At 41.6% G+C, this 19,284-nt stretch overlaps 1 protein-coding gene across 1 annotated transcript in view; it reads right to left on the bottom strand.

Moving 5' to 3' along the window:
- Positions 1-1,615: 1,615 nt before the first annotated feature.
- kcnk10a (potassium channel, subfamily K, member 10a) overlaps positions 1,616-19,284 on the bottom strand; it is a 29,394-nt gene continuing 11,725 nt past the window's right edge. The window contains exons 3-7 of the mRNA XM_071478404.1: positions 14,695-14,812; positions 12,094-12,254; positions 9,895-10,087; positions 8,912-9,054; positions 1,616-7,253 (exon numbers count right to left, since the gene is read on the bottom strand). Of these exons, the coding sequence (XP_071334505.1) occupies positions 6,588-7,253; positions 8,912-9,054; positions 9,895-10,087; positions 12,094-12,254; positions 14,695-14,812 (1,281 nt within the window). The 3' untranslated portion in view covers positions 1,616-6,587. The remainder of the gene's footprint in view (positions 7,254-8,911; positions 9,055-9,894; positions 10,088-12,093; positions 12,255-14,694; positions 14,813-19,284) is intronic.

Genomic DNA, 19,284 nt, shown 5'->3' with positions numbered 1-19,284 from the left:
CAAACTTCACTAAATGCTCAGTACTAAACTGAAAGTGGACTGAGAATAAAAGAAAAAAGGGAAAATTAGTTGTTCTGTGCGTCCTTTGAAGTTAACCAAGTCGTTTTCAAGTTTGGGCAGGAGCTGATCAAATTCTTGGAAAATGTGACAGTACAATTTTTTTCCTTATTCCTGTCTATATAAAACAACTGAATCCTGGTGTTGTGTTTTGTTAAGATAACAACATGGTAATGTTAACTTAACTGTTAACTTGGCTAATTCTATTTTATTTTATATATTTACCTACTGTAAACAACTTATGTAACTTTACCGATTTAGGGCATCTTTATACTTTGCGTGGGTTCCCTCCGGGTTCTCCAGCTTCCTCCCACAGACCAAAGATATGCACATTAAGTAGATTGGTGACTCTAAATTGCCTGTAGGTGTGTGTGAGCGTGAATGCTTGTTTGTCTCTATATATCAGCCCAGTGATAGACTGGCATCCTGCCCAGGGTGTACCCCGCCCTCACCCAATGTCAGCTGGGATTGGCTCCAGCCCCACCGCAACCCTGTACAGATAAGTAGTATAGATAATGGATGGATGGATGTTCACCTGCAGATTTTACAACCTGAAAACAAAATAATTTTCTTTTTTCTCTCTCAGGTGCACCAATAATACTCATATATTCATTTCTTTTTTATTAATAGCTCTCTTATTTTTAGAGTAACCTCCACTGAATATCACACGATTGTCATCTCCGATCACTTTTTAACTGCATAGGTTGGCAATGTTTGTATGAGTACCTGATACAAATTTATTTATTGAGTCTGGTACTCAAGTGCACCTGAATTTTGTTGTATGTTTTTATTTTGTACAATGACAATATAGAATCTAATCTAATCTAATCTGAAGCTATTGTGCTCTGTTATATTAAAACCCTTTCAGGACCTACCCAGGAAACTCAAAGGCGGCACCCACTCTGTGATGGCCCATACCAGATCTGATGCTCCACACAACTATAGGTTCACCTCTGGACGTCAGGTCTCCCTACTGGAGCAGGGATCCATCTAATAGCACACAACTAATGTAATTAGTAGATTAAAGTCAATCACACCACTGATTGCTTCCAAATAAAGCACATTTCATTCATAACATTGTGAATACATGTCTATAGTTTCACATACATGTTATTTTTCTGGGTTGTGTGAAATGGTTAAAAATAATCCCATGAATCTACTGTCTCAATGTGTGCTGTGTGTAATGTTAAACAACTAATATAAAACTCTGACTCAAAGTTCTGTCTGCATTCTGATGCTATTCTGTTCCGCCTTCACCTTGCTCACCTGACGTGCTTCTACCAGTGGGGTATTTGATGAGACACCGAGTCAGGAAGTGTGTCTGAAGGTGACAGAGTTTCTTGAGCATTCTCATCAGACACAGGAAGGAAAAGCTAAAACCAGGGGATAATGTGAGAGCAGGCGAGGTCACAGGCAGTGACCATGAAACTGATCCATCCGCCTCTTTCCGTCCCGATGAAAGCACCGATAGTAGCTGTGAAAGAAAGAGATCTGTGAGAATCAAACTAGAACCTTGAAATAATCTGCGGGAACACTCAGAACAGAACAGAAATAGCACTCCATTCAGTGATCTTTATTTCCAAAAGGCAATCACTACATTTAATGTAATGTTTGCATGAGAGATACTGTGAGCAAGTACAGAGCATGAGCTGCTTGTGTATACAGGCAGTTAAAAAACAAAATGCCATGGTAAGCATCATCCTGTGAAGCACATGGTGGTATACAATCAACACCATATATATCATTATATAGTTTTGCAATATAGCATGCCTTTTTTGTTCCATGTCTTTATTTTCTTTTTAAGCTTTGACATTAGTTCTTAGAAGCATTTTTAAAACACATGTAGTCCTTGCTTTTGCTGCATTCACACTAGCCTAGAGCTTCACTTAGTGATGTGAACAGTAGGATCAGACAGACAGTGTCCATACATGATTATGTTAACACGAGTGTGGGGAGTGTATGTGAAAAAGAGAATGTGAGCATCATACTGTCATTGTGATAGAGTCAGTGGCACCGGTTACATGTTGTCTGCATGTGACGTCATGTCCCTCAGTGGTACATGGTGAGTATGAAAATGCACTGGACGTAGAATGTTTGCTCAAGCTGCCACCACCTGGGCTGAAAGCTGCAGCTGACACAGTAAATGCCTTCAGATGCAGCACCAGTAAGAGCTGTGAAAAACCTCAGACTGCATAGAATTCCATTCAGAGTCCAAACCTTTCTGCAGAAACAGTTTTTTTCACACGATGTGTGATTTCACTTCTTCTGTGTGTCATCAGGGTGAGAACCCACCACAGAGGTATTAAGGCTTCTAGAGAAGTTGTTGTGGGGCATGTTTGCTTGATTGACAGATGTCTTAGCAAATCAAGCATGTCAGCTGTGGTGGTCGCTGCTTGCTTGTCCCAACTGAGCTCCATCCAGGCTCTTTATGCTTCGATCAGGTTGTAGATGAGGGATAAACCAAAATCCATGCACCAGAAGGTCCCTTCAGGAACTTCCCAGTTGACCCTTAGTTCATGTGTTTGACTGTCTGTGGATATGAAAAGTTGACAGTGCGAGTAACACTTTATCTTTATAATCTCAAACCATCTATGTTAACGTTCAGTACAGTGCGGAACAGTCCCTCCTCATTATGGCTTATCTTCCGTTCTGGTGTCAATCATTTTCATGGAGCTTAGGTGCAGTCACTGTCCCCTCACCCTCTCAAAGTGTGAATGCAGCACATGTCAAACAGTTATCAACAACAAACATTAGGACAACAAGCCCTGAGATAGTGTTCAAAGAGGTCATGACCTAGGTAGCATTTTTGGACATTGTACTAAGACAACAGCTTAGCTTGGGGACCATGCACAGACAACATGTGGCATGTTCTCACTTTTCATTCACATTTAAATGCACATTGTAAGAACTTACTTTCAATAGGCAACATGAAAAACAGCATGGCAACAAACACATAGTGGAAGTATTACATTTAAATCAAGCTTCTCTTGTTTTACTATTCTACTCCTTCACAGCAGCCTCTGTTGAGTGACTTTTTCTTCATCATTTTTGTGTTTCACTGTATGTTCTGACTTCAGCCACATACGGTATCACAGCACCAAGTTGGAGGTCCATGTGCTCACGTCAGACCTCATTTAAAATACTACCAGTCATCTCACTGACATCCAATAAACATGACTAGCAGTTCTGTATCCCTCACAATTCTGTTCAGCATTGACTGATTTTATCTCAAGCAGCCTCACACTGGTTTGTGAATCAGACTTTTTCTGGCTGACAGCTCGTGGAGCTAATTCATCTTGGATGAACAGCGCCTCTCTCTAGGGTCAGGAAATATTACAGATTTATTGCAAATTGGGTCCAATCTGAAAACAACACAGTTTAGGCCATCATTTCTATCAGTGATGATAATGTACTCAACTGTACCAGGGCGAAGTGCTCTGTCAGACATTAGAGGGGAGGTAATCTGCCACACCAGCAACACAAGGTCAACTTTGCTACTTAAACAGCCTGACAAGGAAGGTTCATACTTACTTCTTAAACCTGACAGTACTGACTCTGTATGACCTTATTAACAAGTGGGGGCAGGTCCAGAGAGGAAAACCTGTAGCTACATGTTGAATGTAGAGTAAAACACAAAATAAAAACTGGACCACCAAAATCAGTGTGTGGGTCAGTGCACATCCACAAGAGGGTCTGCGTTTCAACCAACAGCACAGTGACAATCATTAACACTGACACAGTTTTGTGAAAAATCAGTAAAACACAAATCATTCTCCAGACACTTACATAAAATACATCTGTCCAGATGTGTAAACACTAACAGCATCATGACTGTTCCCTCCTCTGGTCTCCCATCCCCACTCTGAATATTCCTGTCACACCTGTTATACTTTTGACTTTTCTCCCTTCCAGTCACCTGACTGACTGATCCACCTGCTCACCCGTCTCCTGTTCCCAATCACCTGAGCTTCCCTGCCCACTCACACACCTGTTCCCAGTTTCTACAGTAACCCAGCTAGTACTTAAACCAGCCATTTCCACCATCTCCAGGTCAGATCGTCTGCTTATGTCTTGTGTTTTCTTATGAACCTACTACACACAGGTGGTATACGTACGCCTGGGTGTGATGTGCGACGGACGTAGAACTGAAAGTTACGACCAGTGCAAGCCCTGTGTGTGTTGCACCTGGCTGTAACTTTTACATCTAGTATGGAGCAGGTGCAAGTTTTAAAGTCAGACTGGTATCCATGGTAACAATAACAGGAAAATATTGATCACACAACCAGGAGGAAAAACAAAGATGGCAGCGTGTCTACATAATGAGAGGGTGTTAAGATGAGAGAGAGTCATCAGTGACGAACCCACAGGACGTCTGCTGAGACACTGAGCTGAGAGGTTTCACTCGGGCAGACGAGCCTTGTCTGAGATACCGAGGAGCTCTCCCCTCAACTACAGCATCGGACAGAGACGCAGCATGGTCCCCGGCCTGCAGGAGCTGACTGTGCTCAAACTGAGTCTTTCAAAATACTGTGGGCAACTGTCAGAACGGGTCTGTGCTCTGCATGCAACTTTACGTTTCTTATTTCTTCATTGGTAAAATTAATTTTCTTTCCTTTTGCTTTTCTGTCTCCAGCTTGTTTGAAGGCAGAAGTTAGAGTGAAGTATGTTGCTTAGCAACAATCACCGCTGCTCAGTATATAAAATGGGACGTAGCTAAGACCGCTCCGCTCCCTGCCTGCATGTCCATCCATCTGTGTGAGGTTCCTTCTCTGCAGCGGTCTGCAGCTGTGACTGTGCTGCTGCCCCCAGCCTGTGACAGCACATACTTCTCTGCTCAGGTGGGTGTGTTGTTTGTTGTCATGTACAGTAAATCTATTGCATTTATGTAGAGCATCTCTAGTCTCTCAAAGCACTTTAAAATGTGTCTCGTTCACCCAAGCTCATGTACACATTCACACACTAATTGCACAGCATCAGGATCAGTTAGGGGGTCAGTGTCTTGCTTAAGGACACTTCAACACACTCAATGGAGGATTGAACCAGGACCCTTCCATTTACCAGGCATCTGATCTACCTCTTGAGCCACACCAGTAGACCAGACCCTTGTGGCTATACAGATGCAAAAGGTACATTTTGCATTTTGTCTGTTGGTGCCCCGGCTGTTGTAACGACAGTCACTGGAGTTGTTGGAGTCACCTGAGGCCAAGTGTGAATGGTTATTAAATCTCCAGGGAGGAGATGAAAGGACAACATTGTAGGTAGGGGACAGGTGGTGTTGTAGACCTCCTCTGTTGAGGGCTGGTTTTCTGTGATCCGATCACAAGTGGACAAGTACATCGGCTCACACTTGATTTTTAAAACGCGCCTCCAGTCACCACTTGTGATCAGATCTCACTCTATGTGGAAACGTATGTTGTTTTCAGCCAGTCTGACTGTGACAGATGGGCTGTCTGTGTGTGTGTGTGTATGTGTATGTGTATGTGTCTGTGTGTGTGTGTGTGTGTGTGTGTGTGTGTGTGTGTGAGAGAGAGAGAGAGAGAGGGGTAAGAAGGGGCTGAGTGAATCAATACACTGTTCTCAGCTCTACAGTGAAATAAAATTTTATCCATTAGAAATAGTAAAATATTTTCGCTTCATTACAAACTGTGACAGGACTCATTAGACCATGTCAGAGGATGTCAGTAGAGGATGTGGTCCACCAGTGTTGCCCGGACACATTCACATTCACACTGCTAAAAGAATGTGGACACATGACCACCTCCAAATGTGGTCGGAGAAATTGGATCTCAAATACGTCCTGAAAGCGTCCTGGGTGAGGTCACACCTGAACTTAGAGCTGTCCACTTGTGATTGGATCACCTGAGACGGATGTTACACGGGTCTGAACAGGGCCTTCTTCACTCCTCTTTGGTTTGAGAAGACAACACCACCTACCCCCACCTACAATGTTGTCCTTTCATCTCCTCCAAGGAGATTTAATAACCATTCACACTTGGCTTCAGGTGACCCCAACAACTCCAGTGACTGTCGTTACAACAGCCAGGTGCACTGCTGAACCAAGAGGTTAAATACCTGGGACTCCTCACCAGTCAGTAATCGTGAGATCTGTGCGTGATTTGCAGATTATACAGAGCTGACCCAAAGGTGCAGTTGTGTTCATGGCTGTTAATGTTAGCCTACACCCCTCATCTCATCGTTACTTTGGTCGAGTACAGTGTTTGCACAGCCGAGAGAAATAATGGCCACAGCTGCAGAATAAGAAGTTCTTATCCTTTAAACGCCTATTAGCTGACTTTTTTTTTTTTTTAATATGACCATCATTTGGCATAGCACAATTGCAGAAACCAGGATTTGTATTTATAGAACACAATGTGTGTCCATCAGACTCATAGGGCACAGTGAATATTGTGAACATTACAGAATATAGCACAAAGGGACAGGTATTGTCCCCACTTAAGCACATACGGAAATTAGGGAGACCTAAGGCACTAATGGTGGCATTTAAAACCTCTTTCTGTAGAACACACCGTCTATGGGCCCATCTGAATATGCAGCTCTTTTGTTTCAAATGTTTTCTCACTGTCATTCTCTTTGGTCTGCTCTGGAATAAACCCATTCTGTGGCTTGCAAGCTTCCACAAACAGTGGGAAATCAGACAAACTAGTGTTGCACTCCTTGTCTTCATTATCATCCTCCCTTTTCCCCTCATCTGCAGAGTGAGTGCTGCAGTCGAAAGTGGGTGTGCTGTAGCCGTAGGCCTCACTATGAGGCCGGCGAGTCTCGTCTGGGATGTTCTTCTTCAGGTCTCGATTCCTGTTGCGCTTGGCCAGCCTGGTGACGGAGCCGAGGCGGTTGAAAATGTTATCCTCAGACGTGGTCTGGTGGTTGGACCGCCGATCGCACTGCTCTGCCCCCCGCAGCCGGAGGTTGTTCAGCTTGGTGTCGATGCTCTCCTGGGAGGAGGTCTTATAGCTGTTGGTGTCCAGGCTGTTAAAGATGGCACGGCGTTCTGGGGAAAGCATGTCCAGCGACACGGCGCGCTGGTCCAGGCCCAGCTGCCGTCTCTCCATGCTCCGGATGGTGGCGGCTCGCTGCAGCTTGTCGTGGACCTCGACACTCATACGCCGACGCGTCTCCCTGAACTCTGCCCGCACGTTTGCTTTCCACTCGGCTGCATGAGCCTTGATCTCTCCAACCTTAGCCAAAGACAGTTATTACAAATCAGTATGGTTTCAGGGCATGTATTCTTTGCTCACAAATAATGCTGCAGTACAACAATGACATTTCTTTTAGAGATAAATGAGGGAGAAATAAGTAATCTATGTCTATATCTATATATCTATATCTATCTATATAAGCCAGTAAATTAAATGTTATATTTAATGTTTATAAATTAACAGTGAAAAAACTTCATCTCATCCCAATCAGGTCTGTCACATATATCAAGGGTTTCCATCCAAGAAATTGGGAGATGATTGACAGGTTAGAAAAGAAAATATATCTCTGAAGACAAAGTAATGTATTTTTTTTCACAGCTTCCTCTCAGCTTGGCTTTTTTTTCTTTTTACCAGCAAATTATCTGATCATTTTACTTGAGTAGGCCTATAAATCATTCTAATCAATCAATCTGAAAAGTAAAGCTAACTGTTTAGTTAGCTGTTTACAGCTCATTATCACACTGTTTGCAGCAAGAGGCCATAGAGACATGGCTTTGTTTTAGAGGACGTAAGATGACAAAGCTAATTAGTTCCTCTATAAAGACACAAAGTATATACAACTAAAAAGCGCAGGTTGTATTAGATGGCAAAGTCACACACAACACCATGAACACACATTGTAATTAAACAAAGGTCTGTAGTGAAACTGTAGCAACTGATGAGATTTACAGAAAATGAATCAATTCCAGCTTTTGAATGGAAATATTAATTGTTTTAATTATTTATCAGTCAGAATGAGAATTTGTTTCTTCACAGGTATGAAGCATTGATTTCTTAAGTATTCAGCTTTTGGTTCAGATGAACCATGTTGTAGAGACCAAAACAGATACCATATGTTTCACCAGCTACACAATGATCCCCATTAACACATGACGTATATCTGGACACACAGGCTCAATGCTCGCACCTGATCATCCTGCATTTATACCTGGTATCATTAAGCACTGTCATTAACTGTATTCAGGTGAAGGTCATGTGACAGAGTCGAGCCCCCCTCCCACTTAGAAGAGTGGGGGTAATAACAGTCATAGATTCAGTAACAACAATAACAGGTTAATTCAGTGCCCACTGGTGGGCCGTGAAGGTATTGTCAGTGGGCCAACAAATCATGAAATCGAAAGATGTGGTTAGAAAAGACATTATCTTTAAAAACATTAAAAATGTTGAAAAACTTCTTTCATTGTTTTTTTTTCTGGTATTAAGGCCTATCACTGCAGTAAGCCAATGATAAGCATGTTTATCTTGTGTCTGAACCACATCTATACATCTATTATATCTGTACTACTCTCTGAGTCTGAAAGATTACATCCACGACAAAGACTGGAGAATTAAAATGGACAGCTGTTTATCAACAGGAAGAATTGAAAGGAAGAGGTCAAGAGACAGATGGTGAATCATCAAGTGATCTCTCCCCGTCAAACAGAAAGAAAAACTGAGTTTCCCCTGCTTTCAGTTCAGCCCTGAGTGATCATTGAGGAAACTTTAATTTGGCCAGTGGGTTAATTGTTTTGTGAATTCATAAAGAAAATAATGAATAAATGATGTATTATGCAGTTACAGTTACTGGTTGTGGCCCTGTGTGGTGCCACTCTGGTCGGTATCATGATCAGCATCAATCAGCCCTGATGAGACCATACCTCTTCTTTTGTCTTTTTGGACAGCACCCTCAGCCAGTCACCAATCATGTTCAGTACAGCAGCAAAGTAGGCTAGACCACCCAGGATCCAGAACCACACCAGTGGTCTGTACCACTTCCGGTACTCGATCCTTCGGTCCCCCCCTGTTGAGAAAACAGGACATGAATGAATAAAGAAGAGTACGTCAGTCTGCTGCTGCCACCTGAGCATTTCCGGAAATGAAGCTGAAACAACAAGGTCATTTTCAGTGATCATGTTAGAAGGTGGGGCCGCTGACAGTGGACTCAACCATTGCAGTCCACTGCGTCCACAGTGAGACCGTCATCCATCACAGAAGCCTCCATGGAGACCTCATCAGTGAGACTGACAGAGAGGACGAGCCAGGCCTGGGCTGAGCTGCTGTATAAAATGAAGGCACTGTTATCATAAGCTCTGTAATGAACATGAGAAAACAGCTGCAAATCAGCCCACACATAAAACGTGTCTTTACTTTGTTCTGCATCATTCACTGAACTATTCCTGTGTGACTGGTCCTTGTGATTGAGTTTTTGTTTCACTGCTGATAGGATGGCTAATATTTAGTGATTACCCAACATTTCTGTAAGGACAATAATGACACTGAAGGATGATTTCCCTCCACCACTGATCACTTCCACCCAAACTGAACTGATTACAGCTGAAGTTTTATGTATGTGCGTATCAAATCATGTTGTTCAGTTTAATGAGCACTGACATAACCCTGAGCCCCCAGCAGATCTATGTAGATCCTTATTCATTATTGTTCATTTGTTCCTCTTTTTCTTCAGTTGTATAAATAAAATAAGCCTAAATTATCTTTATAAACTGTAATCATGACCTTAACGTCATCCAAGTCAATGACACAACTTTTAACATGTGATGTATTTATTCATGATATGTCATGTCAGAGATTAAACAGGTCAGACATTTCAATTCATGAAAAACGATGAATGACAAGCTCTTACCTGCCACATAGTCACCTATTCCAACTGTTGTCAGAGTAATGACCACAAAGTAGGTTGACTCCAGCGCCGTCCAGCCCTCGATGTGTTTGAAGATCACAGCTGGGATGGTGACAAACAGGATGCAGCCCGCCAGGATGAAGAGGAGGGTGGATGCCACACGGATTTTAGTCTGACTGATCTGGTTGTGTTTATTCTGTGAGATAAAGTCACATACATGCACGTGCACGTGCACGTGCGCGCGCACACACACACACACACACACACACACACACAAAGCAGTGTACGTCTCATTTTCAGCAGGGTTCTGATCAGGGCTGGGTTTAAAAAAAATGATTTTCCAATTGAAATCGATCTTTATTTGAATAATCAGTATCAGTTCATAAAAGTCAGTTTGGCTTGCAGAGATCTGCCTCATCTTTCTTGAAGACTTGGAGGCCTGTGGACGAAGAAACAACCTTCCACTCAGGGGCCTCCTAAAAGCTGTGAGGGCGAACGTGCTATGGCTCTTTTGGAGAACGTCAATCTGAACGTGATAAGAACCGACTCACCACACTCCTGTTCCTCATCAGGACAACCACCAACCAAGAGCCATAATTGCTGGTCTCACAAGATTCAGGTTTTTTTCTGATTATGTCAGAGGGGTTTAGATGTAACGCCAGAAGTACAAGCCTGTAAATAAGGTGCATTAAAAAACAAGCTCTTTTAATAGAGTACAAAGCCTTTCCTGCGTGAATAGCAGGTACAGTAGGTAACGGAGCTTTTAAAGTTGGAATATAAATATTATTGGACAGAAAGTGAAGAGACAGTTGTGCTGTAGATTATGGACAGAAATGTACAACCTAATTCTTCTGAGTGTACACCTACATTTTATTACTGATGGTGCATCAGTACAGTCCATACTGATAGATACATGAGTGATGTTAAGGAATGAGGAGCTAACAATTAAAAAGTAATTTATACTGCAACTATTTTCTAACTATCAGGTTGATATTCTTATATTTCAGTATGATTTCTGTCTGTACTGTAACACTGTACCATGGCCAGAGCCGTACCACTGTGATGTGGTGCCAGTTTGAATTTATTTTTCTGCATTTTACTGGGTTCCCATAGAAACAGAGAGGCTTGCCACTCGTCATGTCTGCCATCGACATCAGTTTTGTTACAATCCTTCTCATTCAGCTCTACCTCTCCATCTCTCTCCAGAACCTTGACTTTTGTGTCTTTCATGAAAAGGGCTAATGAAATCTCTCTCTCTCTCTCTCTCTCTCTCTCTCTCTCGACTACTTTATGCCATTAACTTTGTATTTTTTTCTCTCCTGTAGTTTGTGCTTCTCCTCTCTCTCTCTCTCTCTGTCCTCATTCTGCAGGTCTCTCTGCCCCTGGAGCAGCAGGATCCAGATCCACCACTACTCATCTGTACTATTAACCACTGTTATCTGTCATTATTATTGATAACACCATTACTTATACAGCTGTTCCTGGTCTCTCTCTCTCTCTTTTCTCCTCTCTCCTCCCCCCACCCACCCTTTTTTATCTCCTCCTAAATCCAACCGGTCGAGGAAGACCCCCCCCCACCCTGAGCCCGGTTCTGTTGGAGGTTTCTTCCTGTTAAAAGGGAGTTTTTCCTCCCCCCTGTCGCCAAGCGCTTGCTCTTTGTGGGAACTGTTGGGTTTTTCTCTGTAACAAATTGAAAGTAAGGTCTTGACCTTACCCTGTAAAGTGCCTTGAGATAATGTATATTATGATTTGGCGCTATACAAATAAAATTGAATTGAAAATTGAATTGAAATTGAAATTATTTTCTCCTCATACAGCAACCAGTGAACATTTCCACAAAACAAAGATCAATAATGATGAGGTATTGACTTGGCACAGGTGTCAGGCTGATTTAAGATGTTTCTGACATTAACTTTAAATAACTAAGCCCCAGATGAATACAGGCCTGAAGATTTTCCATAGTGTGGGTGCAGAGCTTTCAGCAGCTGTCAGATCAAACTGAACTTAGAAATATCACTAGCCTTCAGACATCTGAACAGAGTGTGCTCAGTGTGTCTCACTTTGTTAACTATTACTGAGTGTCTTTTCCTCTTGTCTGTTCTCACTGTAAACCAAAGGACCACTTCAAAATGTCAACATCATCACAATATTATTTCCTCAAAACTGAGTCATAAATAACAGAACATTTACAGTGTGACTCACCCGGAACATCTTCTCCACCTTGGCAATGCTTTTGACAAATATAGTACCTAGCTGGTCCCCAACACCTGCCAGCAGGAATCCAAAGAGTGGGATGCCAAATATTGCATAAAGAATGCAGAAAATCTTCCCTCCCTCAGTGCTCGGGGCAATGTTACCATAACCTGGAGGAGAAGAGGAGAAGAAGGAGTTTTAAAGAACCATGGGCAGATTTACTTATACACTGTACAACACACATATCAGAAATAGTTTCTAACAGCTCAGATCTCCCAAGATTAAACTATTAACCTGTCTGTGACACATGCCATGAGAAATGCACTATGAGAAAGTGCGCTAGCTTCACACACTGTGTGTGACATGTACTGTACATTTTGCAATGTACAAGCCCAGGTAAAAACCTGGTACATGTCTGGACCATGTGTGGTCAGTGTAAGAAACCCATAACCTGTCTGTGACACAGGGTCTAGATCACTCCGGTGAATCAAGGTCAGAATCTGGTGTTTGTTCACCTCCAGTGGTCTAACTTCTCATCTGGCTGTAGTGATGCACAGGTGTACTCCATGAAACAGTGACATCCCTGCTGGGTGTGGTTACAGGTTAAACAGAGTGCATTTTCTGCAGCCACGACCTGGCATCTCTGTAGACTGGGGTTAAGCCCAGGACCGAGAACATCTAAGTTAGACGGCATTCAGAGACCAAAGCTATGATAAAGAAATAATTCAACAGACTTCTTTGATTTCAATTCATATAAGGCTATTAACTAATATGCACTATGAGAAAGTGCGCTAGCTTCACACACTGTGTGTGACATGTACTGTACATTTTGCAATGTACAAGCCCAGGTAAAAACCTGGTACATGTCTGGACCATGTGTGGTCAGTGTAAGAAACTGAGGACATTGTTGAAAACTGTTGTGGAATGACTGTAAAAAACTACTTTCAATGTAAAGCAGGAAAAGCTTCTTGAAAATTTGCTAAATGTTGCCAGATGACGCAACACACTAATCAGCATATTCCTGACATCGTCTCATCGAATCATCATCCAGCTTACTTTCAACTGGTTCAGTCTAGTATCAGCTGATTTCAGTCTAGTATCAGATGGATTCAGTCTAGTGTCAACTGGTTTCAGTGAAGCGACAACTGATTTCAGTCTAGTGTCACCTGGTTTCATTCTAGTATCAGCTGGTTTCAGTCTAGTGTCACCTGGTTTCAGTCTAGTATCAGATGCTTTCAGTCTAGTATCAGCTGGATTCAGTCTAGTGTCACCTGGTTCCAGTCTATTATCACCTGGTTTCAGTCTAGTGTCACTGGTTTCATTCTAGTATCAGCTGTTTCAGTCTAGTGTCACCTGGTTTCAGTCTATTACCACCTGGTTTCAGTCTAGTATCACCTGGTTTCAGTCTAGTATCACCTGGTTTCAGTCTAGTGTTACCTGGTTTCAGTCTAGTATCAGCTCATTTCAGTCTAGGGTCACTGGTTTCATTCTAGTATCAGATGTTTCAGTCTAGTATCATATGGTTTCAGTCTAGTGTCACTGGTTCCAGTCTGGTATCCGCTGGTTTCAGTTTAGCGTCACCTAGTTTCAGTCTAGTGTCAGTGGTTTCATTCTAGTATCAGATGGTTTCAGTCTAGTGTCAGCTGGTTTCAGCTCTTTATCTGTTTACTTCTCTCCTCCCCTCTATGTCACATATACAGTATTTTAATGCAGCTGAATTCAGAATTAAGCTGTTCTAATTGACATGTTTTTTCTGTTCCTGCTGTCATGACAACAGAACAAGTTTGAAACAGTGACTGAAACATGGTCTGTTAAGACGACATGTTAACCAACAGTCACTTCAAGCTGCTGCTAAAAACCTGATTTTATGACCATGATGTCGTCTGACAACATCAAATACATCAGTTACAGACAAAGACTGAGCTGAGATTTCAGTGTAATTCCTGTGAAATAATCACTCATTCACATCTATGTCAGTTGCCATAGAATCAGTTAAATGAGATGCCAAGAGAGGAGTACTTGCAGCGAGAAAGCCCGACCTCACGCTCGCGGGTCAATACTGATGAGTCTTCTACAGATATTAGCTTATCCAAATAGTATCTAGATTTGTTGTTCAATCACTACAGGGTCAGATGCCAGTAAATCTAAAGACAAAGGCATTAAGTTTACATGAAAAATTCTAACAGTGGTGTCAGTGGTGCAACTTCAGCACTCAGTCAGCCAAAGTTATGTTTGGGTAGGACTCTCAAAAACAGATCCTGGTTACATAAAGAAGACATAAACAGGGGAAATACCTGAAGGCATCAAACTGTATCAAACAAAAGCAACTAATATCTGCTGCTACTGATGTAATAATTAAAAGTCACTGTTATGAGAAACTGAAGAAATGTCATGTACATACACCTAATAAACAGCATGATGTGGACTTTTGTCCACCTCTGGTAGTAATTACAGGGATAACATGGACCAGTCCTCGCTGATATAAAATAATAATAATAATAGTACCAAGCATATATTCTCCCCAGAAAGGAGTTTAAATTATGGGCTTGCTCATGCTTGCAATCACAAACTGATCAACAGAGCAGATGGATAAAACCATAACCACCGTACCTATGGTTGTGATGACCGTTCCAGCAAAGAAGAAGGCGCTGCCCAGATCCCAGTGGCTGGAGTTGTAGGAGGTGTCACCGATGGGATTCACTCCAGCATTCACAGCCTCCACAGAGTGCTGGAGGAAAAGCAGAGACAGAGGCATATGAGAACTGCTATGTGCTACTCTAGTTGTTGAGGACTATGTCTTACAGTGATCTGGGTTCAGTATCTTCCTAGAATTATCATCTCTCCACTCATTTGTGTCTGCTGGCCTCTGAGGAGGCAGGTTTCACTCCTAAAAGCTGTCAAAATGCTCTGTTTACTGCTGGTGTTGGCTCTGCTGTAGTGCAGGTGCTAACTGTTATTCACATATCATGAATCACAAAAAGCAAATACAGATGCATTTAACACAGGGTTTGAACAAAACACCAGGATCATCTGTGCACGATGATGAAAAAACTGAGCAGAAAATCCCACCATGGTTCAGTTTACACTTTTCATCAAACTGTCAGAGGACTGATTCAAATAAATGAAGCATAGGATTAGTTCAGACAGAGCACGGGATTCATCTCATACTGGCTGACGGGCATCAGCTGTTTGCAATAAGTTTCAGTCATTGACTCCGTCACAGCTGTCTGCCTCATTCCTGAGAGTGCAGACAACTTTCAGACAGACAGGGAGACAGATAGATAGATAGATAGATAGATAGATAGATAGATAGATAGATAGATAGATAGATAGATAGATAGACAAAACCAGCCAATCACAAAAAATCATCCTGATTGGCTGTTTCTTTTCCAATCAAGTTTCTTCCACAAGTAGAACGTAGGGATTTGTGATTTACTGGCTGAACCTGACCTGATAACAACAACAGAATTTAAACAGTGTGGACAGACGTCCCAGACAGAGGCAGAGGAAGAAAGCTGCAGCTCCTGCCAGCTCTCTCACAGTGGTGGATATAGATGATGCAGGTGTGGATACAGGAGCACTCAGGACAGAGTGTCTGACTGGTAAGTTTTCCATTACCTGTTTCATCCTGGTGTAAATCAATAACAATCAGTAACAGTATCTCTCTTAAAACTGGGTTTTGGTTTTGTGCCTCAGACATGATTTCAGGTATTGAGAAGTGATTCTTTTAAAAGACCTGGGTAAAAATCCCAAGTACTCTTGGACAGACCTTGATTATTAAAACTTCAGTTTGGTAACAAACCAGTGTACATGTATGTACAACATATATGTTGTACATACATGTACAGTACACGATTGATTTGTTTTATTCATGCAGTCAGTCTTGCCTGAAGCTCCTGCTTTCTTACAGAGCGGTGCCACAGTCTCCTCTGCACTGGAGAGGTGAACATGGGTGAACATCCTGACAAGATTTGTCTGATGTTATTAGGTCTACAGTGTTTTAAACACCTTTCACCTCCTTAGTTTCTTTCAACACTGAACATTTTCAGGTTGAAGATGCAGTAGATGCACAGTCTGATGTGAGCTGTGAATACACAGGCTGAAGAGTATAGAAGCATCATTTAGTAAAGTAAAAAAGAAACTTAAACATTTTTAATTTTCAAACTAGTGTTTAATTTCTGTGTGCTTTTCTTTAAAATGTTATGGTCTTGCACTCCTCAACAAGACCAAAGGTCGTGGAACTGTATGGTCTGCTGAATCTGTTCCTGGGAAGATTCATTAGTAAATGATTAATTATGACTGTTTTCTTCTTGCTCTGTATGGTACTCATTGTTCTGTGTTTCCTTTACAGCTTTGATTTTGAACTCTTTACCTAATCTGCATTCACTCCTTCTTCATAGTTAGAAATACCAGGTACTATACTGAACAGTGTCACATACATGGGACATCATTTGAATGTTTTACTGGTTTAATGTTCAGAGCACATGAAAGCATCCTGAGATATTATTTTTAAAGAATCTAAGTTCAAATTGATTTTCATTGTCTTCATTTGTAATCCATTTATATTTTCATACATTACAGACAGGAAGACAGAGCAGCTGGTGAAGAGTCAGAGCCTCTTACAGTCCAGCATGTGCTCCAGTGGACTGGGCAGTGCCACGTTCACATCCTCCCGTCTCCAGAGCAGTATCTGAACACCTACATTGAATTTAGAAGAAGAAATCCACAGAGTTTAACACACACAGCTGATAACAGACATACCTACATATGTTTCCAAACATCAGCTGTTGGAATATTTTCACAGCTGTTTGATGAAATAGACAACATCTAGAAATAGACATATGTGTAAAATGAACTTCATATAGGATCCTCTGCTTGTTTTAGTTGGAAGTATAAATGATATCACACTGCGCTGTTGAGGGTTACACATTTGGGTACATTGGATACATTTGGTTGTGTACTGATCTTGTTGTCTTTGGTAGCCATTTTTCCATGATCGGCTAACAAACTGTTGCGGGCGTGGTCGAATCAATTCAATCTGCTTCATCATAAACAAATTTGGTCCAATTGTACAAATTGACACCCTGAAAAACACTACTGAGTTTCATGGAACTATGGCACTTAAACAATACTTGCTTAATAAAAATTACTACTACACCCAGACAGTGATGACTTCATGTGACTAGGCAATGACAGCTTTTAAATAGCTTGTTGATATCTTTTATAATTAACAAGTTATTACTTTTATAATGAGTAATGGATAAAATGTAATAGCAAAGACTACAAAACTGAAACATGGCATATAGCTAGACCATGGTAAAATTCCTCAAATTGTCAAAAACTTTTGTGATAGCTCCATCGGATGGACAGTTATTGATGTTTTCATTATTTTTCATTATCACAAATAAACTCTGAAGTGTAGAGTAAAACTCTTTCACCTCTGTATTCTATGTGCTATCAGCTTTACAAGCTGAGGAAAGAATCCTGGAGTTGTCAGCCTCAGTAGCTATCATCCTCTGCAGGTGAAAGCTGCCAGAGCTGAGAGCCTGCTGCTTCAGCTGTGAGCTGTGAGCTGCAGGAGCTCCAAGAAATCTTCAGCAGCTGACGCAATAAAAGCAGCAGCTGCTGTTCGCAGCAATCACACACAAGTTTCTAGTTGTTACTTATGAGTTACACAACTGTTACCAGCTAATGTGTTGGTTTTTCAAATCCATGTTAAAATGTTGTTGGTTTGACACAATGTGTAAGAACTGTATGTGCAAGTCATGACCGTGTGACTGAGAACGTTCCAGAGAACCAACAGTTCTTCGTCCAGGGCATCTTCATCCAGTGGGACCTCAACTCCAGGAGCTACAGCTGTGGCATCAGTCTTCCCTCAGTACAGCTCTCTGCCAGTCAGTGACACTGCTTCACAGTATTCTCATCAGTCTGGATGGGGTACATATGAAATATTGTTCTGTTTTGTGTTGTTTTTGTTTTTAGAATAAACACACAAACATAAACATTAACATTTTATTTTAAAATTATACACATTAAGATTACTGGTAATTGAACACATGACTGGTGCTGGTGACTTTTTATATGTCTGTCTGTTATATCTGTAATTAAACTCAAAATGAGTGATGGATAATGCAGTCACATAATAAATAGCCAACAAAGCAGCACAGACTAATGTCAGAATATAGAAGCTCTCCACAGAGATGAAGCTCGCTCTCCTTGTTCCCCTTGTGATCAACATGAAATGTCCAATGTCCAGGTTTTCAACTCCCTGATCCGCCCTACCCCTGAGCTGAAAATACATTTGAAAGACACTCAGTAAGGTTTACAGTTACTTCAACAGATTAAATGAAACTTGTAGCTAGTTCATCACTTTAATTTCAGTCAGGGCAAAATACCTTGATGGTGAACCCTGAAGCTGAGCTGATCTCAGGAGGAATGACAATACAGTTTTTGCTTTGTTATTTTGCAGGGTCAGGGTCTTGCATTAGACTCTGGGTCAGGGTCAGGTTCAGGGTCAGGGTCAGGGTCAGGGTCAGCTTTAAGGTCAGGGTCATGTATTAGACTCTGGTCTTAGAGGTGTTAGTGCAGGGTCAGGGACCGTAGAAACAGACACACAGAATTTTATAAAAACTGTGAAAAGGAAATATGAAACCAAAGCAATGCAAACTACTTACGTGGCCGTGGTGCTGTTCAGGTTCAGACAACACTGTCCAGTGCTGGGCCAGCCAAGGACAATGACAGAAGGGTGAGACAAACCTCTTACCTGTGGAGATATGTCACAGCTCAATGATACACTACGGGAAAGAGGCATTTCTCTCACGTAATAAAAAATACTCACAGAAAATGTTGTTATCAAATAGAACAACTTGATTTAGTTTCTCATGAATACCTGAATAATATTAATACTGACCTGATAAACAGCCAATCAGGATGGCTTTGTCCAAGCCTGTGATTGGCTGGTTTGCTTTGCAGAGTTGAGGTATCTGCCAGCCGTGGTAGCGATCACTGTATCAATCACTGTATCAATCGTTGCATCATTTGTTCCATTAATCGTTGCATCAATCGCTGTATTATATTGTTGCCCAAATTATGGGTCAAATGAATTTGGCCTATTTCTCACGGTGAAGTTAAATTTATCGTATTTCATTTGTTTTGCACTTTGTTTTCTGTTATTTCAAGAATCAGATATTCACATTATGT

Source organism: Trachinotus anak, unplaced genomic scaffold (genome assembly GCF_046630095.1).
Source record: "Trachinotus anak isolate AG129_WGS33_773 ecotype Australia unplaced genomic scaffold, CSIRO_AGI_Tana_v1 ptg000005l, whole genome shotgun sequence".
In the NCBI taxonomy this organism is placed as follows: Eukaryota; Metazoa; Chordata; class Actinopteri; order Carangiformes; family Carangidae; genus Trachinotus; species Trachinotus anak.
Note: the sequence above shows the minus strand (reverse complement) of the source record. Positions and strands in the feature narration are given on the sequence as shown.